General features: G+C 33.5%; 1 protein-coding gene across 6 annotated transcripts in view; it reads right to left on the reverse strand.

The window, feature by feature from the left end:
* Positions 1 to 17,076, reverse strand: part of Impact (impact RWD domain protein) — a 29,288-nt gene that overhangs the window by 6,961 nt on the left and 5,251 nt on the right. For 5 of the 6 annotated variants that reach the window (XM_078030234.1, XM_078030230.1, XM_078030232.1 and 2 more), the window contains 4 exons: positions 9,867 to 9,952; positions 5,919 to 6,041; positions 4,042 to 4,139; positions 1,030 to 1,103 (listed from right to left, as the gene is read on the reverse strand). In XM_078030234.1, coding sequence (XP_077886360.1) covers positions 1,030 to 1,103; positions 4,042 to 4,139; positions 5,919 to 6,041; positions 9,867 to 9,952 — 381 coding nt within the window. Of the gene's footprint in view, positions 1 to 1,029; positions 1,104 to 4,041; positions 4,140 to 5,918; positions 6,042 to 9,866; positions 9,953 to 10,747; positions 11,076 to 17,076 lie in introns of those variants that run through there. The other variant, XM_078030233.1, reaches the window with a different exon arrangement.

Consider the following 17,076-nt stretch of genomic DNA (forward strand, 5'->3'; position numbering starts at 1 on the left):
ATCCTTCATTTTCACACCAATGGCCTTAAATCATTAAGAATACATTAAAATTCTGTTCAGTAATACTGTTTAGAAGAAAAGTATATAACTAATATGCATTTAGCACCACAAAAAATAAATAAATGATTAAAATCTCACATCTCCAAAGTGCTACTTTTCAATGTGAGTTTTGAAGAGCCTAGGTTTTACAAATAGGTCTCAATCGAATTTTAATTTTGCACCAAATCCCTGTATTTATATTCTTTTATTTTAGGCCTAAACTATGTCCTTAAGTTGTCTTATGTTGCATATTAAAAAATATACCCTTTATGTCTTCATTTACAAATCAGCAGATTTGTATACATTAGTATTCAAAACTAAATGTGGTAAAAGAAGCACTCTTAATCCACTGCTCACAGGAGCGTAAACTTTGGAAAACCACCTTTGGAAAAAATTTAGCAATATGAGTGAAGTTTCAAAAATGTTCATGCTTTTTAATAATTCTACTCTTTAAGAATTTATTCTTATGCACAAGGCCCTGGTTCAATCCCCAGCACCACCAAAAATAAACAAATAAATAAATAAAATTCAGTTAAAAAAAAAAAAGAATATGACTTTTTTTTCTAATTATAGCCCCATTTCACTAAAAAAAAAAAGTTCACGTACTATTATTTATAACGTTGGAAAATATGAAAAGCTAAAGCAAAAAAGAAATGTTTTAATAAATTGTGGTACGGAGCCTCAAATAAATAACAGTAATTGAAAGAGTATTTATCAAGTAGTTCTAACAACCTGGGAGGATGCTTTTGTTAAATTAAGAATAAAGAACATAAGGGTAAACCACTGAAAAAAATTGTTTGCATAGAAAATATATAAAACTACAGTTGATATTTAAAGTCAGAAAATGCTAGATTTTCCCTCCAATTCTTCCCTCCCCCCTATTCTGCAGTTTCCAAATATTCCACATAGCTATTACTATTATAATGGAAAAAAACACATATAACCCTTGTTTACAAATTGCATATTCCAAAAATTGTGATAATCACTTACCTATAGGCATAAATGTTGTGGGTGGCACTAGCTATTTTCTTATTCTCATACAATTTGGCAAGAACCATTTTCACCTTCAAAACAGCAATAATATAAAAAAGGTAATGTATGTTTTTCATTGTTCTGTGAATAAATGCTAGAAAAAAATATCTTAAAGCATATTAATATTAATATTATATTAAAATAAACAGTCTTTTAAAGACTCTTCAAGATTCTGAAAAGAGCATTTCCAAAGTTTCCTCCTCAGTGTAGGGGCAGAAATGAGTACTCTCAATCAGTATAAAAATGACCGACCTGGTATTTTTTTTAGCACTAATTATCAACAGATTAGTTTAGGCACGAACTGTCTGAGGCTTTGTGTATGAAAAATTCTTCCCCATACAGAGAATTTTAAATGCAAATATAAAAACTTCTAAACATCAGCTCTGAAATTTACTCAGTGCAGTAATTATACAATAATGATATATTCCAAGTGTGATAAGTAGACTCAGGTCTTAGAAAATAACTGGCAGTTCTTTTCCATCAAAAGGGAAGAAGAGCTGGGTGTGGTGGTGCACGTTTGTAATCCCAGCAAATCAGGAAGCTTAAGCCAAGAGGATCGTAATTTCAAGTCCAGCCTGGGGAAATTGACAAGACTCTGTCTCAATATAAAATTTAAAAAGGGTTAGAAGTGTGTCCCATTGGTATGATGTATGGTGTGCCTGCATTTAATCCCAAATACTGAGAAAAGCAGGGGAGGAGGGACAAGAAGACGACATTCTGCTCAGAGGAAACAGCATGTGCAATACACACATGCAATATAATATGACCAGATTTAGCAAATAAAAATAAAGGACAGGGGCTGGTGTTATGGCTCAGAGGTGGAGCACTTGCCTCGTGCGTGAAAGGCCCTGGGTTCGATCCTCGGTTCGATCCTCAGTACCACATAAAAATAAATTAAAAAAATAAAGGTATTGTATCCAACTAAAACTAAAAAATAAATACTAAAAAAGAAAAATAAAGAGCACTGAGTTAAGTTCAAATTTCAGATAAAAAACAAATATGGATCAATATAAACAAACATAAGTAATAATATGCTCCCGTGTAATAATGCTTACCTGAAATTCAAATTTAACTAGATATTCTAGGAGAAACATAAAATAAAAGGTTCAGAAAATTTCATGTAGCTGTTATTTAAGAAGAAGAATGAGATGATATGTGTGTCAAGAATGATAAGCTAGGATCATATCGCAAAGGACCTTGTATAAGAAGTTTACATTTTCCCTTGTAGACAACTGAAATCAGCAAAGATTATGTATGTGAGGGAGAACGGGGGAGTGAAGAGAATAAGATGTGATCATATTTTCAGAAGACCTGTAAATGGCAAGGAGTATGAAAGAAATACTGGAGGCAGCAAAAACTGATCTAAAATTGTACAGGCCAATTTGAATCATTAATTTCACAATCTTGTCTTTATCATTTTATAACCCTTCAGATTCTCAGACTGTGTGTGTGTGTGTGTGTGTGTGTGTGTGTGTGTGTGTGTGTGAGAGAGAGAGAGAGAGAGAGAGAGAGAGAGAGAGAGAGAGAGAGGAGAGAGAGAGGGAGGGAGGGAGGGAGGGAGGGAGGAGAGACAGAGACACTAGGTATTGAACCTAGGGTTTTGCACATGCCAGGTAAATGCTCTGCCACTAAACTACATTGCTAATCCTTCTTGTTTTTAATTTGAGACATTTCTGAGGCTGGCCTTGAATTTGCCATACTCCTGCCTCAGCCTCTCAGAGTAGCTGGGATTACAGGCATGCATCAAGATACCCAGCTTCAGCCAATTGATCCATAAAGTAAAGTAGGAAATGACCGCTATGATTTGTTTCAATGCTCACATAGTTCAAGTGACTATGATGAAAAACAGAAAGAGGATCCAGGATGAACAGATTCGGAAACGAATGTCTACAAGGGACCTTGATTGAAGGATAAAGAAAAAAACAGGATTTCAGAAGAGGAAAGACCAGAAAGCTGAAAGCTTGGTTTTAATCACAAATCTATGTAGAAAAGAACTTCCTCTTCTAGAGATTAAAAGAGAAATGAAAGGCCTAGTACAAAGAACTGTATTCCTAAAAGGTCTTTTCAAAGAACTTCAAGAGAACAGCAACAGAAAACCAAGGGAAGACAGATCCCTAAAACGTGTGGTAAATAATGAGACATTATTATTATTTTATTATTATTATTGTTATTATTTACTTGTATACATCAAATTGGAATTGCCTCATACATCCATTAAGTTTAATCTGGACTACATTATAGCAACAAGAAAGAAGAAAAGGATTTTTGCTAAAAAAAAGAGTGAGAAGGGAAAAGACCTAGGAATAGTTTTTGATTAAAAAAAGTCCCCTATTTATCTTTTAATAGGAATAGGACACCTAAGGGAAATAAGATATCCTAAAACCAGGAAGCAGAAAGGCCAGGAAGCAGGAAAGACTGGGCTCAGTCCTTTTGGCTACTCTTCTCTTTGTTGAGCAACTGTTAAATGAACTTAGTTTCACAGAACTCCCACTGAAAAGGGCAAATAATTCTTTTAAACCAACTATTAAGGATTATAATTTTCTGTAATGACAAAATGAGTTTTTCTTAGATTCACTGGAGGGTTAAGTCCCATTCAAGAGACCAAGTACAATTTTGAAAGTTGTGACAAACAGAAACAAAACTAATCTTCTATAATTCACAGTAATTTGGGAGTAGGGAAATAGTCCCAAATAATTTTTATCTTTTTTCTTTATTTTTTAATAATTGTTTTTAAGTTGTAGTTGGGCACAATACCTTTATTTCATTTATTTATTTTTATGTGGTACTGAGGGTGGAACCCAGCACCTCATATGTGCCAGACAAGCGCTCTACTGCTCAGCCACAACCCCAGCTCCAAATAATTTTTTATCTTATGTGAAAATTAAACATTAGAGCAAAAATAAAGGTATTACTGCAAAATCATTTACTTGACTTACTTTAACAAAATAACATCAAGTGAGCTAACTTTACCTGTTTAGGACAAACTACAGGAGCCAAGTGGGCCTGAAAAGTACTTCTTCGGTCAGTAATAGGAATGCCATGATCAATCGGAGGTAATTCTTCTATTTCTACAAATTTAAAGAATAAACTTGCTTTATTTTTCAGAGTCTTACATTCAAATACTGAAAAATTGGCAAAGGGGGACAGGAAATCAGGCAATAAATTTAAATTATACAGCAAATTAAAATAGCCGTTAGTAATTACTAAATTTTAAAATTTTTTAATTTACCAAAATTAAATTTAAATTACAATTTAAGTAAAAAGTCTAAAATGTATATAAGATAAAAATACTTGATTTATAAATGCCAATGTCACTCAGTGGAGATAGTAGGATTGAGACTCAAATCTTGAAGTATTACAGCAATCAAAGTTGGTATGACATATAATAATACAATATGTAGTTTTTTTAATAATAATACAATGTGTAGTTTTTAAGAGTGTAAAGATTGACAGCTGCTAATATACCCCTACTTCCTTATTCATCTATGGTCACAGACCTCTGAGTTGAGAAATCTGTTACTTTAAATTGTATAGCTACAATATATCTCCTTATAACAAATATTTCCATTTCTTAAAATGGAATACATCAATACTATAGCCAAATGGTATTCTGTGAAGAGTACTAGGATGCCAGTTATTGTGTCTCTTCAAAAAGTTTAAGCATCATTAATTAACCCTTAAATATGGTGAGAAATTTAACCATCATGGTTGCTACTAACTGCCTCATTTAGGATGAAGATAATGAACTAAAAAAATCAGGTTTTGGTAGGATGCTATTGCTTTTTTTTTTTTTTTTTTTTTCTTTCAGTGCTAGAGAATAAACCCAGGGCCTTGTGCATTCTAAGTGCTCTACTACTGAGTTACATCCCCTGTTCTGCCCTCTTCTTGAATTGCTTTTGGCCTCTATACTGTTACAAATAAATCAAATATAGCATACAAGTCAACATGAATTACTGACCTATTGATGCTATTTATGATAACTGATTTTTCACCCTTTTTCTTTAAATGTTGGATCCTACTTCCCAAAAGTCTTATGTCAAATCCATGAATATATAAATGATTAAAATGGAGCTACTTTGGTTGAAGCACAAGTAGGAGCTCTGGATCCTCTCCCCCACTTTCATTTCTACTTCATGCTCTTTTGCTAGCCCTGGAGCACCACCTTTCAAAAACCTTAAACTTTCAGAATACTGTTTTTAAAAGCTACTATAAAATAACATAGTGAACTGCTCATCTTCTAACCAAACGCATATTTCCTCTGGTCTATAAATGTTTTTGTAAGAAACTTAAAAGGAACGGATGATAATATTGAAAATTTTTAAAATACTAAACCAGAACATGCTTTCTCATATGCACATAGAGCTATATACACACCAACCTATTTATAAGTTGAATACTACTGTGAAACATATTTGCTGAAACAAAAATTAAATTTATAAAGGTATATTAATAGCTTTATTTCAGTAGTTCTACTTTCCATGATACTTTATTTATGTTTGTGAGCATAGATTGAAGTCCAAAACATCAGGAGAAAGTTGAAATACAAAAACAGAATATGAACTGAAAACATTAACAGCCTTTCTTAGTTTTGATATCTCCCATCATTAAATCAAAACTCTACAAAGCCAGGGGAAAAAAGGAAATTTCTATTTTTTTTCCTCACCATTCTGACAGACCTGGGAAAACATCAAAATGGTCAAGAGTCAGGAAAAAAATAAATCTGTCTGCAAATTAATAACTACTTCCTAACACCTGAGTATTTACTAAATTTCCATAAGATGCCAAAGAATAATTCACAACACTATCACCCCACACTCCTCATAAGAAACTACTTAGTGACATTATACCTGGTTGATTTTCACTGATATCAAAATCCAATGCTTTCACTGGGTTCTCTGGCTGACATGCTAAAATGAGATCGTCTTCACATTCAACATCTTCCTCTTCAGTTTTCTTCTTCACATCTGGGCCTATGTGGATATGAGACTTCATGATTATAAAAAAGCAATTATAAAATCACTATTACATAAACATAAGATCTTACAAATTGGTGTGAGTATACTATGTATACAACCAGAGAAATGAAAAATTGAGCTCTATATATGTAATAATAATTGTAATGCATTCCACTGTTATATATAAATAAAAATAATTAATTAATTTTTTTAAAAAATTAGGTCTTGACTCTAAACACCATTCTTCAACAGAAAGAATCAGAATTCCTCTTCCTCACAACAGAATTCCAATGAATAAATGAAGAAAATGGAGACTCATCATTAGGCAAACAACATAGTAATAACTACTGCTGACAGAATCTTCTGATGGATACTAAAATGTAAATGAAAGTTTAAGGAACAGGATATTGGCATAGCCTTGGCACATGCCTATAATCACAGCTACTCAGAAGGCCAAGGCAGAATGATCATGTCAGTCCAAAAGTTTAAGGGACATCATGTCTCAATTAAAAAAAAAAGAACTTCCCACAAGACACAAAGGAAAAGTTAAAAGGTATTAATTTATGATAGTTCTTTTACATGTTAATTTGGGTACCCAAGTCAGAGTACACAGATATTTGGCTAAATGCTCTTCTAGATGTTTCTGTGCAGGTATTTTTTTTATGAGATTAATATTTAAATCAAATGACTCTGGGTAATGCAGACTGCTCTCCATAACAAAGGTGGACCTTATTCATAAAGAATGACCTCCCCAGAAGAGTGAATTTTCCCAACAGACTACCTTTGGACTGAAACTGCAACATCAGTTCTTTCCTGGTTCTCCAGCTGCTGGCCTACCCTGCAGATGTTAAGACTTGAAAGCCTCCACAACTGTATAAGCCAATTCCTTAAATCTCTCTCTGTACACACAAAGACACACAGACATATACACACGCACAAACATACCCATTTCTCTGGAAAACCCCAACACAGTAACTTAACAGTGGAGACATCTGGCACACACCACCTTAACCAAAGGATCAAGGTAAGCATCACCAATAATACATCAGACCGATATTACGAACTCCTGGAAATGATGTATTTACACAGGACACAATATCATTTTTGTAGTATTTTTGCCAAAAATAGCTAATCTTATTCCAATCATGAGAAAACAACTAGACAAACCCAAAATGAGGGGTATTCTACAAAATACATGATCAGTACTTTTCAAAAGGGTCCAAGGTTATAAAAGTAGAGGAAAGAATGAGGAACTGATTATAGAACAGTGTAAAGAGAAGTCATAATTAAATACAATGCAGAATCCTGGACAGGGTCCTAAAGCAACAGAAAAGGCATTAGTGGAAAAACTGGTGAAATATGAATAAACTCTTTGGTTTACTTCATAGTACTGCACTATGTTATTGATATTACAGCAAGGTAAAGTATGATGTTAGTAGGAAGTTAGGGTGAAGAATATAAAAGAGCTCTTTATACTATTTTTACAACTTATCTGTAAATTTGAAGTCAGTTCAATTTTTTTTTGGTGAGTGGGGGGGGTACTAGGGACATAACCCAGAGGCTCTAAATCACTGAGCTACATCCCCAGCCCTTTTTATTTTTTATTTAGAGTCAAGGTCTCAATAAATTGCCAAGGATCTCACTAAGTTTCTAAGGCTTGTCTCAAACTTGTGATCCTTCTGTTTCAGCCTCCAGAGTTGCTGGGATTATAGGCATGTGCCCTGGCAAGTTAGTTCAATTTTTTTTTTTAAATTGGAGTTATGTATAATTACTTCAAATTTAAATTTTTTATTCTAGAAAAACAATAAAGAATAAATTTGTACTTGTTAACAGTAAAATAAAAATAAACTATTCCCTAAAGAAGAAAATTTTCATCCTGATCACTATCTCTTACCCTTATTAGTTCTTCAGAATTATTATTAATCCTTCCATTTTAATGTAATATCTGCAAAAACAATTCATTTTTGTTTTTATTTATTTATTTTTATTTGGTGTGAGGATTGAACCCACTGCCTCGAACATGCCAGGCAAGCACTCTACCACTGAGCCACAACACCAGCCCCATGCAAAACAATTTTATTTATTTTTTGCTATCGGGGATTGAACTCAGGGGCATTCAACCACTGAGTCACATCCCCAGTCCTATTTTGTAGTTTATTTAGAGACAGGGTCTCACTGAGTTGCTTAGCATCTTGCCATTGCTGAGGCTGGCTTTTGAACTCAAGATCTTCCTGCCTTAGCCTCCCGAGCACTGGATTATAGGCATGTGCCACTGCACCTGGCCCCAAAACAATTTTAAAGAAAAAAACATCAAATTTCTAAAAATTCAAAATTATGAATTATACAACATAAATCAAGAACCCTAAAACTTGAAGGACTGACTTAACTGTGGTTGCAGGTGGAAAACGGAAAATGTCAATTTTAAGATTAAATTTTCAAATTTCCTAAAAGTTGAGTACTCCAAACTTGTGGAGTCCTAAATGTTTATTGATATACATTCCATTTCTGCACTTGTTCTAACTCTAAAAGCAGGCTGGCAGAAGTTATTTCTGTTTGGGGAATTTTGAAATCACTTTTCTCACAGATCCCTAAAATGCTGCAAAATCAGAACATGTATTATAAAAAATTGAGGAAAATATTTCAAAATTAATTATTATATGGTTTTACTATCTTTGTCATTTACCTCTGATTTTATAAAAGCAATAAAAATATCTGTCTCTACAAAAAAATGAAAAATTCTCTAAAAACATATATATATTATTATCAACTCTAAATGTAAACTAATTTTGCTGAGGGAGGCCTAAAGAATTGGTTCTCTGTAAATACCCCTCTAAACAATTAGTAAGAATAAGCTACTGGATTTTTTAAAAATCCTTTTGGCCTCCAAATTAAAAATAATTCTACCAGTGATATCAATAAAATGCTATTTTAAAGTACTTTTAGAGTTATTTTTATCTCTAAAAAGTCTTTTGTGGTAAATGGAACAGACTACTAAATGTGAACAGGAGACATTAGAGATTTCTATGTTGTCATAAGCTTAATGAAAGATTAATAAAAAGCAAAATATCAATTTCCAAATGTTCTACAACTAGTGGTGATGGCTGAATTGTATACAAAAACCACTGAATTGTATACTTTAGAAGGGTAATAATTATGGCATATGAATTATATTTCAAAAATTATACTCAAAATTAAATTCCATATCCTAATATTGGTCACTGTTCTTCTCAGGTTTTGTTTTTGTTTTTTTTTTTCCTATAAGGAGTAGATTCATTTGAAGCTAAACTCTATTTATGTAGTGCATAATTCATGAAGAATGTTATAGAGTTCATATTACCTTAATGGAAATTAAAGAGAACAGATTTGGTCATAAGTTGTTTCACCAGAAAACTATTTCTATAAAAGTATAATATGAAAATTGCTGGGTATGGTGATGCAAATGGATAATCCTGGCAGCTCGTGAGCCTGAGGTAGGAGGATCACGAATTCAAAGCCAGCCTCAGCAACTTAGCAAGGATTTAAGCAATTAGAGAGACCCTATCTCTAAATAAAATATTAAAAAAAGGCTGGGGATGTGGCTCAGTGGTTGAGGATCCCTGGGCTCATTCCCCAGTACCAAAAGAAAAAAAAAAGTATAATATGAAAATAAAGAGGATAATGCTTTTAAAAAAAAAAGGAATAACCATAATTACCACAAGTAAATGAACTTTCCAGGGAAATTTTTATTATACACAAACCACAAACCATAAATTTTCATGTAAAACTTCAATTAGAATATCTTTGGGAAAATTTAATTACCATAATAAGTTAAAAGGGCATTGATATATTTTTCATTCCTACCTGGTTCTGTCATCTGAGATTTTTGTATTAGCACATCTCTTATTTTCTCCACCCACAGGTAAAGAATACTTTCACCAATATTCTGTCTAAACAAAATTCAAGAGAAAAAAAATTGTTATTTCAAAAAAAAATTCCCTTCTCAAATTCAAGAAAACAGAAACATATTTACAATTCAAGACATTATTTTAAAAATCTAACCATGCCTTATTCAAAAGTATTTATAAAAAGATAAGATCACCAACACTGTATCTGAGTATTTAATGTAGATTGTTTATACCAACATTAAAAATCCCAACTAACTCCAAAATTAACTTGGCTTTACTTACAATAAACAAAAGAGTTAAAACCAAAGAAGGGAAAGAAAATTTCTAAACTTGAACTGAATGCATTAGGTAGTTCTAAATGTGATTTTGCTTCTATAAGAAGATACAGTTTCAGTATTGGTGTCTAATCACTGCTTACTTTTCTAAACTTCTGAATAACTTCCAACCATTTACAACTTATCATTTAGGATACTTATTTCAACAAATAAAACTGCAAAGCATATGGAGAACTCCTTCATGGAGTCAATTCAGAAGATCTAAAAGATAATCAATTCAAAAGTTTTATAGCCATACCTTGTTTTTGACAAAATATCCTATTGCCTAATTGATTCATTTGGTTACAAATAATGTTTGGCTGCCCCTGATGAAAAATGTCTCAGAGAATCACTGAGAAAAAGAAATGTGTCCTGGGTCTTAGAGACATGTCCATAGTTATGTTGCATGATGGAAACAACAATAAAGAAATGGCCAACTATCTGTTCTTTAAGTAATAACTCAAATTTTAGGTTAGTTATGTGTTTAAAAAAATCACCCCACTATAACATAGCAATATCTTACCTTCCTTTAAAAGTTCTCCCTTGAAATTGTTCTATCATCACTCATCAGCACCCACCATTTCAAAACAAGCATGCAGAAGAAAATGAAACAAAAACTGCTTTCAAATAATTATTAAACCCTCCCTATATCAACTGAGAACACTGGTGAATTTCTTTTAAACAATTTCAACTACTATCCATTCTTCTCAAAAGAGTTCATCAGACACTCAAGATAAAATGTATTAAGGACATACTAAACCCCAGGTTCATTACATACATCAACACCTTTAATCCTTATCATTGTCTTCTGTATTACTTCCCCATAACAAAAATGAAAAAATAAACTTTACAGAAATATATTAACTTATCCAAGACAGTCTTCTAAGCAATTTAAGAAGCCCAAAGCTGATTTAAGAACCCAGGACTGAGGTTCAAAGCTCAGGTCAACTGTATTTTTGCTCTCCTACGGAGCGCTATGACCTTAGCTAAATAAGCTACTTGATTTTTCTGAGTCTCAGTTTCCTCATCTATAAAATGAAAGGTTTACGGCATTTTGTTTCTAAAAGTCTATAATTCTTGCTTATAAAAAATAAAAATTGGGGGACTGGGGTTGTGGCTCAGTGGTAGAGTGCTCGCCTAGCATGCATGAGGCACTGGGTTCAATCCTCAGCACCACATAAATGTAAAATAAAGATATTGTGTCCACCTAAAACTTAAAAATAAATATTTTAAAAATAAATAAATAATTTTAAAACAAGCTCTTAAAGTTTAAAAAAAATGAAAAACTTCAAATGAACCTCTCTCAATTTATTCAACAAATCTTCTTTTTTTTTTTTAAGACAGAGAGAGAGAGAGAATTTTAATATTTATTTTTTAGTTTTCGGTGGACACAACATCTTTCTTTCTAATGTGGTGCTGAGGATCAAACCCAGGCCGCACACATGCCAGGCAAGTGCACTACCGATTGAGCCACATCCCCAGTCCTATTCAACAAATCTTTCAAGAGCCTCTCCTATGCATCCCATACTACCTACAGACTTGTGGGTATGATAGAGTGTGAGGTGATGGGGTTTCTTTATTCATTACTTTTAATCACTACCCTAGCAAATTATTAGTTTTACATATAACTATTTCCTAATCTCATGCTATTGAATTCTTCACAACATCATCATCACCCTAACCAATGACATCAGCACCTGTGTTTAATGAACATTTTCTACATAAAAGATATGTTAAAATGCTTTATGTATATTACTTCAGTTAATACTTATATCTACTCTTTGAGACAGGAAAATCATCCCTCTGCAAATATAAACTCATATTCAGACTTAAAAAAATCCTTAGAAAGATTTTTATAATTAATAAGTAATTTTTCCCCAATAACAAAGAAAATTAAACTTTCACTCCAGATTGCCTCTCCCTTGGCCCATGGCTTCCTGTAGAGGAATATAAAACAGCAATGCTGTTCAGCATCATTTATTGACTACTTTCTTCACTAGCATTTAACAGGACTGCTATTGAAAAGCCAGCATAAGGAAGTCACAGGGTGTGAAAGACTTCCTGCATAAAGTGAAATCATTCTTTCCCTTAGACCCAAAGGCCATTACTAAAAGCAGGATTGGGGTGGGGGCTATCTATCTTTTGGATTTTTGTGGTTTTTTTGCTCATAATTGTTGTTACTCTTATATTTGTATTTTCTCTAGTGACAACAGTGTATTCCTATCTTTAAAGTATCCAAGAAAATTTGGTAAGAGTGGCCTTCAAACTTTTGCTATTGTTGCAATTGAATCTTTTACAGAATCAGAAGCCAATTAAACTAACAAAAACCGAGTCCTGTATATTAAACCTCTCATCCCCTTCCTCAAAGAGCCCTAAAGGAAGTCTAAATCCTAAGAACTCTGGTACAAAATTGGAGAACTACCCATTACAGACTGAAGTGTTAAAATTTGTCTACAAAGTCAAATAATAGAAAAGAAGCTAAAGATGAAAAGTCTGCAACAAAATTTGTTTAAACTTGAATAACTGATATTTTATCTATTTGTTGAATAACTCAAATAACAATCCAATCTAGAAAGAGTACAACAAAGTTACAATTCTAATTTTACCTATGGCTCTAATATGTGTAGCTTTAATTGTATAATATTTACATTTGTTGACTTTAATGGTAAAGCTCTGCACTATAATGCTATCAGTTGTGTGACCTTAAATCACGCGATCTGGGTTTCAGTCATTACATTTTCAAAATGATAAAATTGAATGAGATGAGTCTCTTAATAAGAACAACAAAAATGATGACTACTTGCTATAGTCTGAATCTTGAATGTTCCTGAAAGGGCTACTGTTAAACGCTTGGTTTAACCCTGGGGAGGGTGGCAGTCCAAGGAGGTGGCAGAGTCCTTCAGAGGTGGGGCCTAATGTGACATCCTTAGACCACTAAGCACATGTCCTTGAAGATGATTGTGAGACTCTGGACCCTTCCTCTTTCTATTTGCTCCTGACTCATGATATAAGTAGTTGTATTCTGTCATCCACTCCCACCATGATGTATGCTGCTTCACCAGACACAAAGCAAGGGGGCCAGGCTGGAATCTCCAAACCTGTGAGCCAGCATAAACCTTGTCACTTTATAAACTGGATTATCTCAGGTATTTTGTTATAGAGATGTAAAGCTGAGTAAAGCACTTCTACTGTTAACTAAAGTACATTACATGGGTTGTGTCATTTAATTTTCACAATATTATCATCCCCAGATGTTAAATTGATAACAAATTTAATGATAAATAAAATTAAATGACAAAACGCATATAATTTTCACAATATTATCATCCCCAGATAATATTCTTACAGATAAGAATACAGACATAAAAAAGTCGCACTACTTCCAAAACTGACTACAGAAGCCTGGTCCACAATAGCCTTATCCTCTGCCTAAGCTTAGACAGGTTATTTTCTGTTTTTATGCCTCAAGCTTTCTTTTTCTTAGAGCATTTTCTTTGGAAACTTGTCATTGTAAATTCTTTCTCTACCTTTTAAAAAATATATATGAAGTGTTTTATAGAAGACCCTTGTCATATTTTACAACTCAGATACATCTCAAGAACCTGAAAGACAACCCCTAGAAATACAAACCTCAAGGAAGATAGTGACCTTATCTCTCAGTCTGTGAGCCTAACTGCAAGGGGCAGCATTATAATCAGTAATAACCCAAAATGTTCGATACATCCACTGATTCACCACCCCCTAACAAGCAGTACTTTCCCCATAGCTCTTTCCAGACCTTAAAAACTTTCCTGCCTTTCATTTCAGAAGAGTTAGGTAGGTCCAAACTTAGTTCTGGTCTCTCCTTCCTTATCCCAATAAATTTGAAGAAAAGACTTTCTTGTCTATATAACTTTGTCCAGTGCAATTTCTGCTTTGACAAGCCTCACTCAACAACACTAAAACCTGTGATTCCGTGATTCATTAAAATGTGAAGAACAGCCGGGATGTAAAGCATGTGCAAAGCCCAGCACCACAAACAACAACAATTAAAAAAGCTATAGGAAATTTAAAAAATTAATTCTCGGATTTTTAAAGTAAATGTTGTACCTTTAAGAGGTGAGGCCTGGAGGGAAATAAGTCAGATCACTGGGGACATGCCCTTGAAGGAGACAGTAGGACACCAGCTCTCTTCCTCTCTTTTTCACTTTCTAGTCATGAGATAAGTGAGAGAAGTAGTGTTCCTCCACCATGCCTACCTGCTATGATGTGTCACTAGAGGACCAGAGCAACAAGGTCAACAAAGCATAGATTGAAAACTCCAAAACCATGAACCAAAATAAACTTTTTCTCTTCATAAACTGATTATCTCAAGTATTGTGAGAGTAAGGAAAGATGACTAACATGACTTGCAAAATTCCAAAAATTAACAGGTTGCCTCTCACCCAACATGATTTTGCTTTTATAGGTCCCTCAACCAGAAAAGTCCTCCCCTTTAATTACCTGGCAAGCAAAAATCTCCTTCACAACCTTATCCACATTCTCTAATTCATTACTAAAACATCAAAAAGTGCTATTGTACACAGCACTTGGTAATCTTCTCACTATAATGTATTATTACACATTCCTTTTAATTTTAAATCCCAAATTCCTAATAGGATGCCTAACAATGAGATGTTCCATAAATGCTTACTGGAAAAACTATTTTTTTTTCTGATTTTTTTCTCTCTCTCCATAAGGGGAACTAACCATAATTTATCTTTTCACCTAGGCAAAAATCAAATTTACCATTCAAAATGATGTGAAATATATGAATCTTAATGTGAAAATATTTAGGATCATAAAAACTAGAATCATTAAAAATTGACATTTATGTTATGTTTAATTTTTGAAGTTGAAAAATATTTTTCATTTGATGCCCCCTGCTGGAATTAAATGGAAAATATGATTAAAATTTGTCACAGAAAATTTTATTGTTGTTGTAATGAGGCTCAACCCAGTAGTGCCCTACCACCAAGTAACATCCTTTAATACTGGGGACTGAACCCAGGGGTATATCACAGCCCTTTTAATATTTTGAGACAGAGTCTTACCAAGTTGCCTAAGCTGGCTCCAAACTTGCAATCCTCTTGCCTTAGCCTCCCAAGTATCTGGAATTATAGATGTGTGACACCATGCCTGGCTTTATTTTTTATTTTGAGATAGGGTCTTACTGAGTTTCCTAGGCTGGCCTTGAATTTTCAATCCTCCTGCCTCAGCCTCTCAAGTAGCTGGGATTATGGATATGTACCATAGCACCTGCTTTTATTCAAAATACCATATAATGTGTATTTCTATTTAGACCACATGTGTGAAAATAATACCACTGGACTGAGATTATTCAAACACTCTAACAAGACAATAGACCCATATTCCTTCTTTAAAACACACTACTTTATAATCTCTGAACTTTCTTAAATCTCAAATAGCTCAGAAGAACTAGTTAGGGAGAACAAGCAAGTTATGTTCTACTGAAATGTATTCCTTAGTAAAAGGAAAGATAGGGTAAAGGTAAGTGGGAAGCCATTTAAGACTGTATAACATTGCATAGGTAGGAGAAAAATCTAACTGATAAATGTGTTTAACATGATAGGTGGAAAGATTTTCAAGAAAAAAGTAAGTGGTTAATATCACTAAGTTACAGAGATCAAGTAAGATAAGAGTTGAAAAATGACCATCAGATATTTCAAGACATCAATTCTGATTAAATTTGCAGTAAACTTAACTTATTCTACTTTAAGACAGAATAAATTAGCAAATAAAGAATTACACAAAGAAGTTTAAACACAAAAGTGGGAGTGGCCAGTTAGGTTAGAGACAGATATCAAAAAACACTTAGTTGAGAAATAACATTTATAGGCCAAGGATAAAAGAATCACTAAATGGGGACCCAAGAAAGGTACTACTTCCTTTAGAAAGGAACAAGTCAAATGGATTCCATAATGACTTACCATGTTCTAATTAAATATTTTGGGAGGAAAAGAAACCTGGCCTGGATCCCAGGGACACAAAAGGAGTACTCTCTGTACCAAATGGGGTGGCCACCTAGAACATATAATAGAATCCTTACTAGTTCCTGGATTAGGAAAAAAAATGATATTCCAGAATATTATTTGTCTTAATAAATTTATATACATATAATTAAAATTAACCCAAATCTATCTTATCTTCTTTGTACTAACTTTTCAGTCTCCTAACTGATGTCCCACATCCATTTTCGCTGCCTTCCAATCAGTCTCCATTTTTCTAGTCTTCCAATCCTAGAAATAGGATAATCTTTTCAAAAGGAAAATCTTATCACTGGCATCCTACCACTTAAAACTCTCCTCTACTTCCAATTATGTTCAGGATAAAGACAAAAATCCTTAACATAGCTAACAAAACTCCACAGGATTTTCCCTGCCTACCTCTCCAGGTCATTTCTCACCACGTTTGTTCCCTCCCTTTCTCTTCCCATCTGATATAACCATTACTGTTTCCTAAAAGGTGTCAAGCTCCCTGACACAGAGCCATTGTACATTCTGAGGCCTCTCACTGGAGTTAATGTCACCTAATTAACTTAGCTCTTAGTCAAACAAGCTGCCTCTGACCTCCTAGACTAGGGTAGGTCTTGTTTCAAACTCAGCATAGTACTGTCTAATTTCTTTTCATAGAATTTATCACAGCTTTAGTTTTACATTCATTTTACAATGTATAAAGACATCTTCCACCTCCCTGTAAATTCTAAATGCCCTGGAAAAAAGGGATCATTTCGGGTTTTGTTAACAATGTGTATCCAGGATTTAATACAGTGCTAACCATGTAATATTTGTTGATGAAGGAATGAGGGAAGGA

The sequence above is a fragment of the Ictidomys tridecemlineatus genome, chromosome 13 (assembly GCF_052094955.1).
Source record: "Ictidomys tridecemlineatus isolate mIctTri1 chromosome 13, mIctTri1.hap1, whole genome shotgun sequence".
Classification (NCBI taxonomy): domain Eukaryota; kingdom Metazoa; phylum Chordata; class Mammalia; order Rodentia; family Sciuridae; genus Ictidomys; species Ictidomys tridecemlineatus.